The 20,985-nt window shown below is 36.7% G+C and overlaps 1 protein-coding gene across 1 annotated transcript; it reads left to right on the top strand.

Moving 5' to 3' along the window:
- The first annotated feature begins 2,501 nt into the window (after window positions 1–2,501).
- LOC114538158 (interferon-induced very large GTPase 1-like) lies at window positions 2,502–7,662 on the top strand. The gene is made up of 4 exons (XM_028559277.1): window positions 2,502–2,676; window positions 2,937–5,480; window positions 5,646–6,094; window positions 6,280–7,662. The coding sequence occupies exons 1-4, from the start codon at window positions 2,502–2,504 to the stop codon at window positions 7,660–7,662; spliced, it is 4,551 nt and encodes a 1,516-aa protein (XP_028415078.1).
- The last annotated feature ends 13,323 nt before the right edge of the window (window positions 7,663–20,985 follow it).

Below are 20,985 nucleotides of genomic sequence, written 5' to 3'. Positions count from 1 at the left end.
ACATCTTCATGAACACGTAACCCAGCTTATTGTACAGCATTAGTTACCAATAAATCGAGGCTTAGATCTGTTTGGAGCGCATTTCATTTAAATCTCGGATACGCGATAATTGTCACTCGAAAACGTAACAGGTATAAAATTGCTAACAATAGACTTCGTTAGGTATCACGTATCCTACATTTAAAATTTGTATTGTTCCAGTTTCAGAGTATTTTAAGTATGGAAACAGAGATACACAGGGTGTCAACAAAAAATTCCCCCTTAATGAAATGAATGTTTTGTTGGAATTTGAATGCATGATCAACGCAGTAGTGTGTTATAGTTATTAGGTCGAGGTATTCAAATAAGGCGTCTTAATTGCTTTCAATTGGGTTTATCACAATATTTTGGATGTTCACGAAATAGTTAGTAAGCTGACCACGGACAGATATACTTCTTCTAGTTTTGTGTCCTATACATTAGTAAAAGCTTAGATGGCCCGGAAGCAGATACAGGCGACGGAAAATCTTGTTTTTGTTCACGTACCGTCCTAACAAAAGCAAAACAACGCTGCGGTTGCGGTTCTTTGTGGTTTAGTTTGTATTCTTAGGAATCGATTTAAGATATCTGACAGGTACACCAGTTGGTCAGTTCGCTTGCGAATTTTGATGAAAACAGTTCGCGAAGATTTCGCTACAGATGAGATACAATAAGGTAGGCTGTGAGTGACTTTACACATGCAAGAGAATAAATCTTGTCGCGCATGTGAAATATGGGCGTAAATTAAAGTTTCTAAATATATATATATATATATATATTCACTTGCAAACGTCTTCCGACAGTTTGATACAGAAAACCGTTCACACCAAATTCAGTTTGCAAGGATCTACAGTTTGTTTGTTTATATATGTTATTTGACCAGGATTTTGATGAATACATTTTGAATGATAAGCAATATCATGCTCCGTGCTAAATAGGATAGATATTGGTCGACGTTTTTCTTATTTGCGTGTCTCCAGCCGGAACTAATGGCTTTAATCGTGAAATGCGTTGTCCAGAAAAATTCCGATTCTCGAATTCATCCCCGGCATCGCCCGGCCAAAATAACTGCGTTGCCGAGTCGCGTCGGGCGCATGATTGTGGACCAAGAAGAGAGATATGATAAACTTTTAAGATAGTTTTTCATGCTTAGAAGAATAATGGTTCTTGTAACTTTCTACAATGAAAATAAAGACTATATAATCTCATGCAGACATGCATATATTATATTTCAGTTTTATATCCTACATTTTTAAGTTTTATAGTCATAGCCCTGTATAGGCAAGCGAACAGAGATAGCCAAATGAGAAGGTTCCGTTTTGTTCATATAGCGCCGTAAAGAGAAAACGCTTTTAGTGTTACCTTTTGTAGTTTATTCTTGTAGCTATGATACGAAATGCAAGCTTCCTGCAATATCACGCAGTTTTTGAATTTTCAGAAAAAGTGGTTCCTGTAACTTTTTATATTACTATTAACTGGGTACACTCAGTCTGACTATGGGCTTTACTCCTTCTAGTTTCGCGCATGCCTTATAGCTACTTTGAAAGCTTAGTTAATTTTGTTCATGACAGCATTGTTGTGAAAGCAAAACAACGCTGCGGTTGCGGTTTAGTCTGCATTCTTAGGAATCGATTTAAGATATCTCACTGGTACCAGTTGGTCAGTTCGCTTGCGAATTTTGGTAAAAAATGTTTGCAAAGATTTCCTTCACGATAAAGCTAGGCTAAGATGACTTCATGCTTTGCGAATGATATAGTTAATTTACAGCATTAAGCATGTAGGCGCCATGAGTAAATCCCTAACATTATAGGGAGAGTATACTGCATGAGGTAGGTATGCATGGATGTAAATAGGAACTGGAGTTTGCATGTACATAATATATAAACAATTTAATTTCCATTCAATTTCAAAACAATTCATGCAATATATTCCTATAATGGCCAAGCACCAATAAAGTCGGGAAGCTTGTCTTGAACAACACTCGTTGTATGTGTCCGCTCTCAAAATGAACGGCTGACCTTTTACTTGATCTCTATATAGGAAATATTTAAGACCGTATCTAATTAATTATGTTTACCGCGATTGTTGACACGTATTGTTCCTACATTTTTCATTTCGTTTTGAAATTTAAATTTAAATTTCGATTTTCAGTGAAATCAGAGATTATGAACATGTCGGTTATATATGTTCATGATTTAGCTGCACTTGTGAACTAGACAAACAAAGCCAACAAATATAAATTATTTAATAGTAATATTGAACTGATACATAGCTATATCAGTCACTGGTGCATTATGCATTAATTGTCTTTTTATAGGAATCATAACTAATAATTGCATATTTTCGCTTTGCAACGGTCTAAAGGTGGAGAAACGCTGCTCAAAGTTTATACTGCCTTTGACCTTTGTATTTCCATTTAATAAATTTCATAGAACCAATCATAAACCATTTGTTTTTTTAAAAAAATATCGTATATAGTTAATATGGAAGAAACTAAAAATGGAAACAAAGAACACGAAGATGGAAAACAGTCGACATCAACTGAAAATGAAACGGCAGATACTACGGAACAACTGGATGATAAAACCGACGATTCCAACACAGAAAGAGGCGATATTAAAAATCTTGATAAAAAAACGACTGATGATTCAGAGAATGGTATGAAATGTAATTGTACATCAACCGAAAACTGTCATGAACAAATTAGATCTTTTTCTGCATGGTTTCCATGCTTAATTCTATATGACCTCATTCGCAACAATTTCATAAAAAAATTATCTCAATTGCACCATCTATAACGCCTTAAACTACGCTAGAGTAAAAAATCATTTTCATAATATCATTCATTCATCATTCAATCATTTTCATAATCTTGTGTAGAAAATTTTCAGTTTGATGATTTTGTTTTGTAATCGTAGCAAAATCCGTAAGCCTTCCTGGTAATCTTGCGAAGCATTCACCTCCAGTTTCAGAAACGGGAAAAGATGAACCGGAACAACAAGACCAAGCTTCAAAAGCATTAACGACAGCAACTACAACAATTAAGACAACAAATACACAAAACAACAAAAATACAAAAACACCTGCTTCAAAATACACATTAGAACATGCACGAACCATCGATAATCATTCACTAATTGATCAAGAATTGAACCCCAAAGATAAAATACCTGATTATATTTTTAAAAATTTAATGATAGTTAATTATCACGTACGAGAATTCGAACTAAAACCAGGCAAAGATAAAGATACCGTGGAAGTGAATCCAATGGATGCGATACTCGGTATATTTCATCGCTCCGATGATTCATTACGACGTTATCTTACCAGTAAATTATCCGCTTGTCAACTTAGTGTTCCATTTCTTCTGCCTGATCCCGAAGCACCTTCTAAAAACGTCACAATTCTGCTGTCAGCTTTAGAGAACATCACAAAGTGTTGGAAAGATTCCTCTGGAACAAAACAAGTATTTGCAACGGAACATCCATTTCCGGTGGTTTCTTTCATTCGCATTGGCAAAACTAAAATGTCAAAATCATCCTTGATTAATAAAATTATGAGTGACGGAGACATTACACATGACTTCTTCTTCCACAAAGACATGAAAGGTGGTCACGTTGAAAGGAAAGTTGTTGATGGATTGGTTGAAGTGAATTGGTATCTTCCTGGGGAGAGTAAAGGAACGACGTTAAAAAAAGAAATTTGTTTTGCAAATCTTCGAGGAGACGCCAGAAATTTTCAGAAGCAGCTTGATCTTATCTCTGCGATTTCATCCGTATTATTCATATTATTGCCCTCGAAATTTCGAAGCAAAGGCGACGCCATACCAAAAAAAATGTTAGAAGAAGCAAAGCGTGCCAGAGGTAAAACCATCCTCATCTTTAAGAAAGAGATAGAAAATGATGCGAAGAAATATTTCGAGGATTCGGAGTTTTCTTTGATAATTCAAGCCAAAGAGAAAAACGAAAGTCACTTCCTCCTGAAAATACGACAAAGTATTGAGATGAATATCAATAAAGTGGAAGCCTCACCTCTTGTGGCCCTAGCATCTCATCAGAGTGGAGATGGTGTTCATCTTGATGTTCCACAGCATTTAGATTTGGAAATCGAAGAGACATTTGGAAGATGGCTAAACAGAGAAAATAGAAATGCCAAAAATCTTCTGAAGTTACAAACGCACGTCCCAGAATTGGCGGATTTGGAACGCGAGAAACATTCTCCGAAATGTCTCAGTGGCAAAGCTGAACCCCACAGCATTACGAAAGTTGCAGAGAAGATTTGCGAAGGTATCGCAAAAGTAGAAATCGCTCAAAGAGGCACCTTAGACAAATTGGACGAAAGAATCCTGGATTGTCTAAAATACATTGGTACCGTCGATGAAACTACACGAGATTACACCTTAAACAAATTGAAAAATTGTTTGAATAAAATGTCCCTGGAAACAATGCCAAAATTGCACGAAGCCTATCTCCAGGCTAGGCTGAAACTTCTAAAGAAGAGGAAGGAAACGTCTCAGGGATCCGAAACACATTCCCCGGAAGAGGAAAATTTAAAAGATTTAGAAGATCAAATCTCAAAAAACTCGTTCGGTTTAGAACATATCATCAGAGAACTTGCTCAGCTTTACGAGATAGAAGAAAATGAATACGACTATGCAGGTGCTGCAGCAGACATGTTGCTTTCAGGACATCCTCTTGAGATACTGGATGGTGATTCCTTTTACATTCCACTGCGATGGTTTAAGGCTGTGTTTAATGAATTAGAGCAAAAAACAAATAATGCGAATATATTTGTAATTTCTGTTGTAGGAATTCAAAGTTCAGGTAAGTCAACAATGTTAAACACAATGTTTGGTTTAGAATTTCCAGTCAGTGCTGGAAGGTGTACGCGTGGCGCTTTTGCTAATCTTATTCCCGTTAGTGATTCTCTTAAGACAGCTTCAAAGTTTGATTACGTTTTGATTATTGATACCGAAGGTCTTAGTGGATCCGCAGATTCCACGTTACGAAAACATGACAACCAGTTAGCGACATTTGCAATTGGTGTTGCGGATGTAACCATAGTGAATATCATGGGTGAAAATCAAAATGAGATGAAAGAATTTTTAGAAATAGCTATCCATGCCTTCTTGAAGATGAATATGGTTGAAAAAAAGAAAAAGTATTGCAAAATTGTCCACCAAAATGTTGTAGCGACGGATGCAAAAGACAAATTAACCTTCAAACGATTCAACCTCAAAAAGGATCTCGACCAAATGACAAAGCTTGCTGCTTGGCAGGAGAATTGTGAACAAGAATATCGTACATTCGATGATATCATTTCCTTTGATGAAGAGAAAGACGTGTTTTATATACCAAGTCTTCTGAAAGGAAGTCCTCCAATGGCTCCAGTGAACCCACAGTATGGAAGATCTGTTCAAAAAGTGAAAGAAACCATCATTGACTTGATGTATTCAGAAGAAAGTGTGAAAAATTCTTTTTCCCAGTTTCGAGAAAGAGTCTGCAACCTCTGGAAGGCCATGCTTAAAGAAAATTTTATATTTTCTTTCCGTAATATAATTGAAGTCAGGGCATTTACGGCATTAGACAGAAAATATTTCAGTGAGTCAGTAAATTTGATTACAATAGGAATGAGCGAGTTTCAAACGAATGTTGAAGTGGCTCTAAAAAGGTGCTCAACAAAGACACAACGAGAAGAGGAATGGAAAAAGAAAGAAAAGGAAATACGTGAAGAAGGACAAAGACTTGCAGAAAAAATGAAGGAGGCAATGAATGAATTTTTCAAAACCAACCAGGACAAGGAAACTCTGGAACAGTGGAAAGAAAACGTGATGAATAGAATTGAAGCTGAGAAGGAAACTCAAGTGCGACAGATTCACAACGATTGCTTTTCAACTTTCGAGTATTTACAGAGTTTACAGGACGTTGAAGCAATGAAACAAGACTGCGAAGCGACGCTTCTGGAAAAGGCAAAAAACTTTATAACATCAGCCGGTGATATTGATGATAAAAAGAAATTTAAGATTGCTTTCGAAAAAGAATGGCGGCAATGGATTGAATGCGTTTCCGAATGTCAAGTAAGTAAAGCAAACGTCAATGATGAAATGGTGTATGTTCTTCGCAGCACAGACAAAAGTTTGGAGGCTGAAATGGGAAAGAAATTAGAAGAAAAAAACAATGACATATTAAACTTTCGAAAAGATGCTCCAGATGTTGAAAGTAGTCAGCTAAAATATTTCCCCAGCAAAATTCATTCATTAAGAAATTCGTTTCCACACATTTCAGAAATCTATTTACCAATGCTGGAAGAATCGAGGAATTTGCAGCATTCCAGGCAGTCGATTTTGCAGAAAAAGCTTTCAATTCGGGATTTAGATGCACACGTAATGTTCTAATACAAATGTACCACAATGTGATCACCGCGATCCAAGAAGAAACAAAAGAATTCCGTAAATCTTCAAAGTGTGATGTATTGCTTTACGCTTTTGCTGAAACGTATGAAATTTTTGAAAAAATGGAAGAACGCTTCATACAGGAACGAGATATTAGAGGTAATCTGGAAAGAAACCTGCGACCAATGTTAGAAAAATATTTCGAAGATATTTGTGAGAAGATGGAAAAAGAAGTGTTAGCCGCTACTTCGTTCGTCCGAGCACTTGAAACTCCAATTGAATCAGCGCTGAACAGTATCATGGGTCAAGCAGTGGCAAGAGAAATACTGAAAGAAACCACGTACAAAAGCAAAAGTCAATTTCATGCGAATGTCCTCATTCAACTAGGGAAGGAAAGCAATTTCGATTCGTACAAGCCTTATCTAACAAACCCAGTTAATTTTCTAAAAATAAAACTAATGGGATCGATAGAAAACTACTGTTTAGACCACGTGAAATCTATTTTAGAAGACAAAATCACAGGAATACAAAACAATGTTTTCGCTGCTATTAAAACTGCCAACGAGAAAACAAGAACTGGAAACAAGAAACTGACATTCTGGATTCAGCAGTTTGTCGAAGAGTGTTCTATACTCGTCATAAAGGAAGAAACGTTTGCTCTAGCTGCCATTGAAAATCTGGATAATATGGAAGTCTTCCAGGTTGAAGTTCGTAAAAAAGTAAACCTTTTTGTAAAAAGCGTCATAGATCGCGGTTTTGATGTTGAAAATATTCAAACATGGAATCCATCACCGGGTGATATTTTATTTAACAAAATTATTGGTTGTGAAAGTGTTTGCCCATTCTGCAAAGCTTTGTGTGACCAAACAGTTTTAAATCATCCAGGAAAACACTCAACGCTATCTCATCGTCCAGAAGGAGTAGGTAGTTACCACGATAGTGAGTCAAAAGTATTAGTCACAGAAATTTGTACAATGAGAGTGGCAAGTAACAGGACATTTCTAAACGATGCTACGTCAGGAAAACCTCATCTTTACAAAGATTATCAGTCAGTAAATCCTTATTACAAATCCTGGTCAATTGCTCCAGATCCATCATTTGAATCATCCAAGTATTTTCAATGGTTTATGGCAACCTTCTCGAAAGAATTGGCAGAATACTACGAGGTCAAAGAACCGCACATTCCCGAGGCATGGAAACGGGTTAAGTTCAGCGAGGCAAAAGAAGATCTTGAAGATAAATACAACTTGTAAATACATGCATAGTCCAAATCTTGTAGGGTCCAAGAAGACTATATATCATATTGCCTACAACCCAAGTTTCAAAGATTTTACACAAAAAGAATGTTGTTATAGATATTGAAAGTATATAAAACATTTGTGTCAATAACAAATCATTTAAGAAAGTTTAAAAAAATAACATTAGCTTAAACACTTGATTATAATCATATATCTTTTCATAAAATATGTAAATCAATTTGTTTTACAGCACGCTAGTTAAACAATTTAAACAAAATGGACCTAAATATCATGATTCAGACCACGCTGAAGGTGTTTGCGAATATTCTTGCGATAATTTGCGAACTCTTTAGCATATAAAAATTTTCAGATATAAAATTATAAACTGACATCTATAATCTCAGCCTTGACAAAAAGCACAAAAATATGAAATTTCACCAGACAAACACAACCGCATTTTAATATACGACACATCACAAACGCAATAAGCTGACCAGACACACTCCGACACTAATCACCATATATGAAGTCTTTGGTCAGATCAACCAACCTTTCCTCGTCTTGAAGTTGGCTGCGGTGCAAGCAACTATGAAAAGCTGATCCTGGTGAAGAGAAAAGGGCGAGGAACAAAAATCTGGAGATTTTCTCAACAAATGCTTATATATAGGCATGCATCTAGACATTTTTTTATTATAACTACAGCGATTTAAATTATTAATTCTACCATTGAGTGTTATAATAAGGAACTCAAAGCGCAACTCAAACATTTACAACCGAGCGCTAAGCAGGAAATACCCGCATGTAAGAGAATAAAACATTCGGTGTTAAGCGGTTTGTTGAAAATCATCAGTTCAGATTTTAAAATCATCATCTTTTAATCAGCCATTTTCAAGCAATTTGAAAACGATTGAATTTGCCATCATATTAGTTACTTCACCTAACTATTTCTCAGAATGAAAAAATCTAATTTCATCAAATTTCAAATGTTTCTTACCAAAACTGTTGAAAAATGAATTGAATTATTTCACATCAGAACTAGCTAATTGTACTTAGTATTTTGTGTTTCGTTTGCTGTCACAACCTCGTACAAAACACAGCTTGTTTGTGATAAAAAAATCAGAAATGAAAATATTCCGAGAGACATTTTGCAGATCGTTGTCCAATCAAAAAAATAATGATTGTGGAACTATAAAGCTTTAAAAGCCACCTTCGTGGTCCGTTGAGTGATCTTCTTAACTGAGCTGAATCGACAAGAAATCTTGACGCTCTGTGCTCGAAAATAACAAACAAAACTCCAACTCCACCTCGACTATATAGTGTTTTAACAAGACGAATTGTGTGAGGACGTTCCATGATGAAGCATTGAAGTACAGCTATGAATACATCTTTCTAAAGCTACAAACAAACCAACATTAACACTTGAACACTGACTTGGTTATCGTGGAATGAAACTGTATTTTGGAGTGCATTATTCCTGAAGATAGACAATGGAACTCTGAGATTCAGATTAAGAAAAGAATCGGAAGAAAATATGAATGAGGCAAAAATATTGTACATATGATGATGACATTACCAAAGACAAATACGATTTATCCAAAATGACAGAATGTTAATTTATATTAACTTGTAATGCATTCAGTGCAAAATGACGCCTTGGAACATCATCATAGAAACTAAATCGTAAATTTGGAAGAGAAGAAAGAAAGAATCATGGGATCAAAGAAGGTGAAGAAAAAGTCAACCACTTCGTACAAAATGATGAGAATTATACAAACGAGGATTATATATTTGGGAATTGTGAACCTTTGAAGAATGTTGATTTCTCTGTCAAAAAGTTGTTAAATTATGTGACCACCTGGCCCATAATTGTTGATGATCGAACTGGATGAATGATTACGGGAAAATGTCATTCTCAAAATATCTTCATTTCACAATTTTTTTATGAAGCATGTGAAAACTCTCGTTTGAAAGCGAAAAAAAACCCGATTTTTTTCTTGCATATCCTGATTTAATTCTTCGGTAGTTTGAGCTGAAAACTTTTATTCGTTCAAAAGTAAAAATCTTCGAACAGAATTGTGTTCAATAACCTTTGACTTCGCAGATAACAAATTATTAAAATAATGTGATGGCAAATTCAATAATCATTGACCAAAAAAACATGAAATTCAATCCGAGTTGTGTTTTGCAGTTTTGAAAAAAAAGAACAACAGGAATCACAGAATTTAAAAAAGAGAAATGTTTCAACATATCGCAGACACCGTTACTTCTATAAACCATTATAATTTGATATATTTATGTTCATTTTGTTAGAAAAACGTTTTTTACTTTTTTTGCACGAGTAAAAATTAATGATGTAACCAATGTAAGAAGTCAGCTTATATATAATTATAATACTTTTATTGCATATTTAATGTCACATTGAGTATCTTGTATTGTCATTAAATTTTTCAAAATGTTTACAGTTATATTGAGCTCTGACTTAATAAATGTAAATATCATGGAGTGTGAAAGGCCCCTTTACACCAAACATTAACGTTCTTCGTTGTAATAATCTTTTCCACTATTCCATCGAATCTCACCGAAAAATATTTCGATAAAACTACTGTACACTCACGAGAAGTCTCGATGGCCCGATCAAAAAACCAAGTTACGCTGTACAAGATGATCGCTGACCTCATGGAGCAATGAATTGACACCCTTTCAAACGCTTTCGACAATTATTTTGACAGCTTAGAACCTTGAAGGGTTGACAGGTGTCGCCATGGTCTATACCGCGATTTTGCCAGTAAGTCCTGTTCATACCTGATTGATCGGAAAATCTAATCGTGAATTATTTTTGTGTTCATATGGCTATAATACCTTCCATAAGCGATTCGTTTTAGCTGCCCAAAATTCGCGTCCATTTCGGCCAGGCATTTATCGTTCATCATATGTGAAAAAGCATTCAAAAATGATTTCTAAATTCTCCAAACGCCGTTATAGTAATGAGTTATATTCCTATACATGGTATATTTTTTACTTCTCCGACTCTATAAGGTCGTTTATCGCTACGACAACTGAGCTTCCCTTTAATAAAAACATGCATTGAAATAGCTGAGCTCACAGTTCTGAGCTTCAGAGAGCGGTATACCTTCAATATATTTATTTTATTATCTTATTTTATTATGAACTTCTCTCGCCTATAAAATCTCAGAAGCAAGGACTCTCCTTTATCAATTCAAGCGTCATGTAATCTTCAGCATTCGTTGTGCCTTCAGCTGGCAACAAAAACATCATTAGATATGTAAACAAAGTGAGCATCCGGCAATGATACTCTATCAAAGCACTTGCCCTAATGATAAGTATTTATATCAGCTCCACGCAATCTCTTATTGAATACCTGCCTCGCGATTAATTGCGAAATGTCAGCGCGCGCGCACCAAGCTGTCATTAAGGACCCAGTGAGTGCGCTTTTGGCAGCCAATCGACACGAATCTCAATCAACGACACTCGTTAAGTGTTCACCAATGAGCGTGGCCAATAAGCGCCAAGCATGATAGCCCATTAAGCTCCTACAAAGACGCAACAATGTCAGAGCCCCAAATGACTGAGGAAATCAGACATTCACTACATCGAACCGGTGCGGTGTTCAACAGTTCAAACGCATGTCCTTTCATCAGAACCCTGATCAAATCTTACAGCAAGTTTATCAAAACAGCACCAGTCACAAACTGCTTCATCGATGATCTCGCAAAGCTCACAAGCACGTCAACAAAACCCAGGGGTTACGTCATTCTTCATTAAAGACATCCTAGCATCCAGCGAGGTACAGAAAACTTCAGAAACAACGATTTGTAAAGATCGCTTATCATCAGAGGGATTTCCTTCAAGTCCCGTGGCGGAAAGCGATCAGGACTCGACGAGATTATTCACGTTGCCTCATCCCCGCATTGGACTCGATCAGAACAGCGTACTGCAAACGGATAACAGAGAACGGAAAAGTATATGTGAGTCGAAATCTGAAGAGAAGCCTACGAGAGTTGGTTTAGAGCGACACGTTCACACGGGTAAGTATAAAGCTTTGATTTTGTTGAATATATTCCCAAATATTTCGCAAACAAATGACGTCTTCGACCTCTCAATAGCCAGAGATTTGGTAAATATACGACATAAGCATTAAACAATCATCTTTAGCATTACTGTACGAACGCTAAATGTTCACTCTAATCCTTTGTGTACAAGTTTGTTTTGATATAGCTTCATGAGTTCACATGCATGGAATAACATGATTGTATTCCCTTGCTGAACAATTTTTTCTTATCGTATTGAGTAATTGCGTGCTCGTTATCTTCCTGTACTTATCTCATGCGAAAGTGCATTTCTTATGAAATTTGCTTTCCATTGTCAATATGGTTATATGGGCAAGCATAAGTCGACAGTCGATTATCTAATGATTAGTAAATATATACATTTTGTTGAAGAGAAGCGAATATACAATGGCCCGTGTAAGGCTGGGAGCTTTTATTCAGGTATTTTGGTCAGATAGGGAATTTCAAGCCTCTTTGAAGCTGGAAAAAAGAACGACTGTTTCATTTAGTATAAGAAACAGATCTACGAAGGATAAATTTGTATTGGGCTTTAATTTTCAACCGAGAGTAAGATTCGTTTAAGAGTGAACTAGGTTAGTGATCTCATGCAAGTAAACATAATATATCGCGGCAGTTTATAAAATTATCAGACTAAGGCTCATTTGCATTAAAAGCGCATATCGGGATGATAAACTAGTCAGGTGGTTATAATCATCAGTCGTTTGAAGGAGCGCGATATTTAGTTTTCATTAAAGCAATCGTGAAACGGTAGATCTTGACAAATAGATTTAAATGCGCATGCAATGCAGAATGCTAGTATACGTTATGATGTAAGTCTTACATATCACAATATATCCTTGAATTAGTTAAATAAGAAAAACATCTAGATCTCATATAATATTTCACATTAAGTACCCGTATTTATATTATAGTTTAGAAGTTTCTTTCGTGCATGAAAGACCTAACATTGTGTACTGTATTGTACAAGATACAGCCTGTACACGCTTTCTGTATACAGTATATTGTATATGTATCGTATTGTATCTAAGTTAAATGGCAACTTTGCCTTAAAACTGCGAGCTCTTTTGCACTTCTGGCAATATATGTTTATTGCTTCACCCATACGAAGCAAAGAATTTACTTTACTGCTTTTACATTACAGGAGATACAAGTCTGTACTTCAAATGATAAACCAAACATTTGAGAGCAAGTCTAACTGAGTGACTGCGCATCGAGATACATCATACTGAAATATACAGTTCAGTATTTCCACAAGTACCATAGTCAGTTTAATATATAGCACTCTATCCATATAAACAAGCGAATTTAAGTTTATTTCTTTGCTGAAATAGCTTTGCTATCAAATGATAACACTAATCAGTCACAACATTATGGCTCAAAAGAGTTATAAAACGAATTGAAAAGTATGACATTCTGCAAAGGACTTCTGTAAGCCAGAACTTAGCGCGTCAGTATACACCAGCTTCTTAACAGATAACGCTGTAAGTCTTACATTGTAAGGATCTAAAACTCTAAATCCGTATGAAAAGAAGGAAATAGATAGGAACCATGCCAACAAAAGTAATAAGTATGATCTCTTAATGAAAACATGTATTTGCATTCGCTCTTTATTGTTGTGGCTATATGATTTAGACTTCCAAAGTATAAAGAAGCCTACACTTTGTGAGTTTGTCTGTGCATGTTACATACACCTTGAGTTCGATAAACGAGAAGTTAAATATAGCTCGACTTCGATAAATATAACACTTAGAAATTTGATTTCCTAGTGTTAAACTGCCGTTGTTTGTGCTGTGAACAGTTTTGACACTTCCTGCGAGTGAATGGCCTACTTCCTTCATATAAACACTGCTCCTCTTTCAATGAGCTATCAAGAATAATATCGCACAGTGATCTATACTTTTTGTCGGCCCTGTTATCTTCAACTGAGATCCGGAATATATGAATAGCTTTCCATTGTAGTAATGCATATAGCTATGATGTATATATTTATTAAAATTTGCTCGCATTAAAAGGATATTCTGCTATTAATGAAAGCCGCGATAAGAATACTTAGGCGAACAGAATTCTCGTTCAATTCGACAACCATTTAAGAAAACATGATATCGGTAAAGATATAGGCAAGTGCACTACCTGTCTTGTTCGCTTCAAGTTTATTTGCCTTGGAAAAACAGCCTTTGGGGTGTAAATAATGATAGCATATTTATCTCGTCATGAAGTATGTGTCACTTACATTATACCAAGCTTATCCTAACATGAATTGTGCATTTCATTAAACAGTTACGAACAGATACGATATGCCTTTGATTTCATCTCGTATGAGGAACATGGACAAACAAGCGTCTTTTTGAAACGAATTTTTAGGCGGCATAGTTTAGTTTTCACACAGCCGCCATGTTGCTTGAGGAGATTTCCCCCTAAGCTAGTTTAACTATTGTCATTCAAACATGCACCTTGCGCAAAACACTGCATTGATGATGTATAGAAACGTTTTGACGGTCTCAAGGAAGCCAGAATTAAGATTAAATCGGAATTATCTTATAGAATTATATCCACAAGATTTGCAGCGCAATCATTGCTAACCGGCTTTTAAAGCCTAACTCCACTTTAGAAGATTGTATAGAAAATGCCACTTTTCAACAATTTGGATTAACGTAGTGGGCTCCAGCAGGTTCTCTGATCGATGTACTTAGGTTGATCAGAGCAAACACGCCCTTATAAGACCCTCTAAGATTAAGGAGAACCTCCATCGTGAAAAACGAAGATAAGAAATTTGATTCGATTTGGTAAGCTTAAATCATTTCATATCGCTGTATATATCGAAGCATAAGCTCAGCTATTTGCGCAAACTGATTTGAATCAAATCATTTCTAAAGCAGCAACAGTTTTTTTGCTGCCGAAGCAAAATATTTGAACGAAATTTCCGTTCCCTGAATTTCACAAGAAAAGCTTTCAGCTCATCTCATATATGATTTTGCAGAGTGTCAAGGCTTGCGCAACATTCATTCGACTAATTTTGACAAGCAAATTGGTTCTGATTTAACCAAAAGCCAATCAATACAGTCATTATTCAGCCCTTTATGAGTATCCTCGCATGGCTGTTTGTCACTCACAAAAACAACCCTTAAAACTCGGCCTGACCGAGTTTCTTTTGTGTGGAAGTGACTAGATCCTAGTCAAGAGCTCCCACACAGAAATTCCCCAGTCCGATCAAGCCCTGAGGATAATTATTTTTTACGTGAAAACCTGTTTCGAGTGACATTTAAGCGAGAATTCTTGAGATTTCCCTGCTCGGCAAAGCTTAAATATGATCACCTTTAAATTATCTCTAAGATATTATCACCGCGGGTATTGTTAATGTTGGAATTGTTTGCTAACTGATCGTTGAAATAACATACCTGACATGAAGCAGATGTTTCGGATGACAGGTCAGATAACATGCGAAGTTTGACACTGGTTTTCTTGATCCCAATCTATATAGAAGACCATGCACATAAAAAGCCATGAAGAAAATGAGCACGTTTTTTTAAAAGAACACACTACGATAATTTATTTCTCTGAATAAGGGAACTGCAGTATATGTTATTGCAAGATAAATTCATTGTACGAAAATGACCACTAAAATCTGCGAGTAACTTGGGGAGTTCTCGGTAGAATTAACAACCCGAATTAATCGGTTTTTAAACCACATTGAGAGGGCTACAAAAATTAAACTTCAGGAATTCAACCGATGTATCTATTATGCAAGTCTGCAGAATAGTGCGTTCGCTAATGTTTAACCTATACAAGCTCATGAAAGGCAGATATTTTCACTGAAAGTTTCGCTATTTGGAAAAGGTTTACTAAAATTTGAAAATAAGCAAAAACATTGCACCGGCATCGCAAAAGCGTAGGTTCGATTCCTGCCGGAAGACCTATATAGTTGACTCATTTTTCCATCAACTGTTCCTGGCTTGAATTTGAAGTGTGTATAATTCCACTCGAAATTAAGACCCTTTAAAACCGCTAGAATTTACGAAAATTTGAAAATAAGGTTGATAATCGTTGCAGATGCTTCTAGAAAGTGGACAGACTTGCCTATAAATAATTATGGTTTGGTAATGCGAGCGTTTAAATGCTAACTCTTGTATATCATTTAAATAACCTTCAAAATTCGCTTGAATATATTGGTTGAAATATTGATGAATTAATTGGCTATAAGTTTGGTAAAATCAAGATTGCACATTGCACTAACATGGCGCTACAAATATCCCACCTGTTTCGTGAAGATTATAACCCCATTTGTCAAAACAGAAATCGTTTTTGATGAGAAGATAACGAAAGAAAAACACATCTATCATAAATATTCCTGTTACAGGTATTTCAAGCCATCGCGACAAAACAGAGCCAGCAAAAAACGTCAACAACCCGAGTTCACCGGCGAGACCGAAATTGCGCAAGAAACGATCCCGCGCCGCGTTTTCTCACGGGCAGGTTTTCGAGTTGGAGCGACGGTTTAGCCAACAGAAGTACCTTTCTGGGCCTGAACGTGCTGGTCTGGCGGCCATGTTGAAACTCACCGAAAATCAAGTGAAGATTTGGTTTCAGAATCGAAGGTACAAAACAAAACGTCGTCAGCTGGTGGCGGCGGTGAGTTGTCCACCGATCACAGCAAAAACGGTCGCCGTGAAGGTGCTGTACCACGATGAAGGAAAGAGACGAGATGCGTTTAGTTTTCATCGCCTGGCCAGCACACATCATATGCAAACTGAAATTCCTACGACCTCATGTAGCATGATCAACTGCCCGTGTACATCAATGCATTGTTAGCAGAGTAGGATATGTCTGCAGTGAAGCTCTCGGAAAGCTAGGACAGGAAGAGATGAGATGGTTCCATTTTGTTCAGTTTAAAAAACGAACGGTCTTCACTTTAGCTTCATTCCGCGGGTTACTAGTGTTAAGTGAAGGTCATATTCCATATCAATCAGGCTCTGCTTGTCCTCACAAACCTGGTTCTAAAGTTCATGATATTGGATCAACATCGATTATGTAGGATTTTCACATGTAGATTTCGAGGTCCCCGCCTTTTAAACTATCGCAAGATAAGATGATATTTGACAACCATAAAACTCTCATGAGATTTATATTCATTCCATTTTGGGGCTGCTCATATGAGCCCGGTTACCGAGATTTCACGAAGCGTAAAATGAATATTGAGGTATTGAAATAAGTAAATAACACGATCCTGGTCGTCGTGTAATCATCCTAACAATAGCATGTGATTGTTTTGTTTCAAAAAGACTATTTCCAATACCTCAAAGTCCATCTTACGTTTCGTTAAATCTCGGTAACTGGGCCGCGTCAAGATGAATACTTGTACTGTACTCAATAGTAATGTGTTTCTTGTCTAACACGCAAGTCAACTTATAAATCGTAATTCGTTGTAATAATATGTACAAAAACCAAATAAAATCACCCTGAAAGTGACGCCTTACTATTAACTACGAGGTGCAACGAATTAAGACGCGTTAGAACTAGCTTTTACCAGGCTGTACTGAAATCAATGTGAACCTGTGTGTTTAGGTTGAGCGCTTAGAGAGAGGAGTTTCTTTGTTGTTGAATTGTACAGTGTTGAATTTCATTTTTATGCCCTGGTTTGTGCTATAATGTATCAATATAAGTGGAGCAGTATCGGTTGTATCGCATTTGACATCATCATATCAAAATCTAGAACTCGTGCACAATTCCTTGAGGAGCACTTATCCTAAGTGCTATTGATCTTATAAAGTTTATAATCTAGTGGATGCAATCCATCCGGTGTGCTTTTTTTATTATCGTCAATATCAATTTGGCTATTTTGCTTCCGAAGGTAAACAAAGACACGAAATACCTTTGCTAGCACTTAAGACACAAGATATCAAAACATTCTTCAGTGATCCAGGGATGATATCAAAAAACCGAGTGACTGAAGCTGTTTTGTCTACGCAGCTGTTTTTAAGTGCCCATGCGCAAACGATTAGGTGCATAAAAACGAACCGCAAAGTATGCTAATTCTTAGTTTCTCGACTGAGTAGCTTGCCAATTCTACCCGTGAGTCTAACTAGCAATCAAAGTTGAAAACTGATTGAGTGAAGTCTAAAGATTTATGATATGATGATCCATTTAGATAAGTTAAACCGACATGAGCGCGCTATTCACAATAATGACACACCTTAGTTAATGCTCTCAAATGTTTGCCGAAAGCGGGAGATTACGTTATACGTTTTACCAGCGGAAGAGTTCCTATTGACTACTTGGTGTTATACATAGACGTAGCAGTGCTTTGGATTCCTGCAATTGAATACCCGGTGTTTCAGGTATGGATTGTTTACGGGTCCCCTCGCAAACTACGCGACGCTCTGAGGGGAGCTGAGGGGGGAGTTTCGAGAAGAGTGTCACAGAAAGCAAGGGTGTGTCACGCGGCACAAGGTGAGAATCGATTGATAACAAAGTTGAACGATTATTGTCGTCCTTATGTGCGAAAAAGCCTAACAAGACCCATTGACCTCACAAAGAATGACACTGACCACAAAATATCCACAACATATCATTCAAGGAATTCTTTATTTAGCCTCGTTCAAAACAATCGTGAAGTTTTTCCGCCAAACAAGCAGTACATTTCCTCCAGGGCCGCTGGCAATTTGTGTTTGAATGTCCTGCTGGAATCACGTTAAGGAATGACAGGCTATGTTTGTTTTGACTCGTAGTCGAGTTTTTTTTAACACTTTCTATAAATATTGACATTCTTTAGCGAACGTGTTTCGATTTAATTCTATCCTGTTCCTAAATATTCTGCCATTTTTTGTTGGGCTAACCAGACAATCCAGGGCGTGGGCTGATTGAGGAAGACGTGGGCTGATTGAGGAAGGAGCATCTAGGATTTTTTCGACTAAATGAAAGCTGTGTCGGGGAGAGCTAAGACTTCAACAGACAAGTGCATGATCAATATGAACAGAAGTTTCTGTCCCAACTCCTTGTAAACCAAAGAATCATACAGCTCTGCGGAAGGAATAAGGAAGGATAACTTCAGGGCAACGAGACGAGAGGCCATCATCATTGACGCCGAGTAAGAAAACGTTGAAACACTTTAGTCTCTCTCCATGGATCAAGAAAGAGTATTTCCACAGCCCTTAAAAAAGTATTTCAAGCTCAATTCGGCCTTTCATAAGTATCCAGTATTTTCTACGCTAGCTTATTACCAGACATGACGTTCATTTTGAGTAAAATTAATCCTTTTTTCATGGTCGCCACCTCACGAGTCACACCCGCCTCGTATTAACCAACCTTCAGGCCACGAAAATGCGTTTACGAATTACACCTTGACCTTAACTCGCCTTGACCTTTTTACCGCGACATTTTTTGCGTCGCTCTTGTTTTCGTCTGGTAAGCGAGGAGAATTGCCCTCAGCCATGACAACCCACCAAATCTTATCAACTTTTATTTTACTTCCACCGAATATTCGGGGTTTTTTCGCGCACAAAATGCTAATTCAGGAAACTAATTACTTTCAAATCCGGCTCCAGTTTTGACGAGAAAGCTATTTTAATACATCATTATTGAAAGCGATGAGGTATTGCTATCGTTAATTTGCTTTCGTGAGATTCATTAATCTAGCTTTTTATTAAAGTGTGTTTTCTTAAACGTGCGGGCTGATTGATAAAGGAAAAAAAATATCACAAACTATGAGAATATTGACCTCGTTCTGACGTATCTACACTTGACCCATCTTCAGTAGCAGGGGAGGAGCCACAACTCAATTGTTTGCAAAATTTGTGGTATTTCACGACTTGGGTCGCACTTTACTGAAAATCCTGATTTTTTTCTAGGGGTAAAAATGTAAACAGGGGGGTGGTTGGCCTCGAGAACGCTACCATTGTAGCTGGCACCACTCTGAAAAGACGTGCGCTATACTGCAACTGCCAAATATGTCACAAAGTGAGGTCGAGCACCTAAAATGTTTATAATAACCCCGCCATTATCCCCAGGCCTAATCTCTTTGCCCTGAACTACGGTATTTTAAAACTACCAGAATACACGAGCTTTATCGAAGCTTGTTCAATTCTCAAGCAAAACCACTGATCATTCGAACAATGGTATATATATTTATCCATTTTTGCTTTCTTAACCAGGCCATGGCATCCAAAAATGAAAATATAATTTCCTCTCCATAAAATCATTGGAAAGAACTTCATCTTCACAGAAAGCTGAGATAAATTTTATCAATTTCTTTTATTTCCTAAATATTCCCGGGCAAATATGCACGCCGTCCTCCAAATGCGATGGGTATCAATCATCATATATACAAAAAAAACATCACAATAGGAAAAAACCTGGTATGCGGGAAGATACATTTCCTAATTGCGCGACTCATCATTAGACAAACATTCATTCACATCATAAATTTAAACACTCACGGAGTATAAGCTTTCAAACGATATTTTGCAAACAAGACTTACAAATATGGATATATAATCTTGAGTTTAATTCTACAAGGTTAAAATAGGTTGATTGATCTGGTCTTTATTATGTACACAACGAATGTTCTAGACGTATGTTTTAAATGCATAAGAAAAAAAATATCCCGAAAAACATCCTGCAAACTCGAGATATCAGCTCAGGGACAACACCACAATTTCGTGGTGAGATTTTAGCCGTATTTAGAGTGGAATCAGAATACAAAAAATATATGTGCTCATGATTTTTCATTGTTTGAACTATCTCTCAAAAGACACCCTAGACATGCTACCGACAAAGATCATATATTCAGCTTTTCCTTTTTCGATGAAAATGGACATTCAGATTCTTGCAGATGTCTCGTTAAAAGGCGGTAATGTAGAGTTAATCACTATCACCTCGCCTAAAAGAGGTTTTCACCTGTGCAAGTGTTAATAACGACCATTATCAAGAAGCAAAAGGCAGGCATTCAAGTTCACCACGCACAATTTAAAGTGTTGATTGAATAAAAAAGGATAAAAGGTGATTGTAAAAACTTCATGCGGCATGATCTAGCCAGTGAAAATAAAGCCTTGGTGCAGTTTCCGGCAGTTCATCAGATGAGGTCCGAATTTAAGATCCGTGAAAGTTATGGATATGGAAAACTCTGCTAGGAAACATCATTTGTTTTAACAGATTTATAGCCCTGTCATTGGAAGTTCTAATATATAATCCCCGCTAGGAATTCCCCCAAGCACTTCTTGGAAGGTCAGCTTTAAAGCCCTATTTTTATACCTGTGCA

Source organism: Dendronephthya gigantea, unplaced genomic scaffold (assembly GCF_004324835.1).
Source record: "Dendronephthya gigantea isolate DGI-Jeju-01 unplaced genomic scaffold, DenGig_1.0 000176F, whole genome shotgun sequence".
Lineage (NCBI taxonomy): Eukaryota > Metazoa > Cnidaria > Anthozoa > Malacalcyonacea > Nephtheidae > Dendronephthya > Dendronephthya gigantea.
This window is presented reverse-complemented; position numbering and strand designations above follow the sequence as displayed.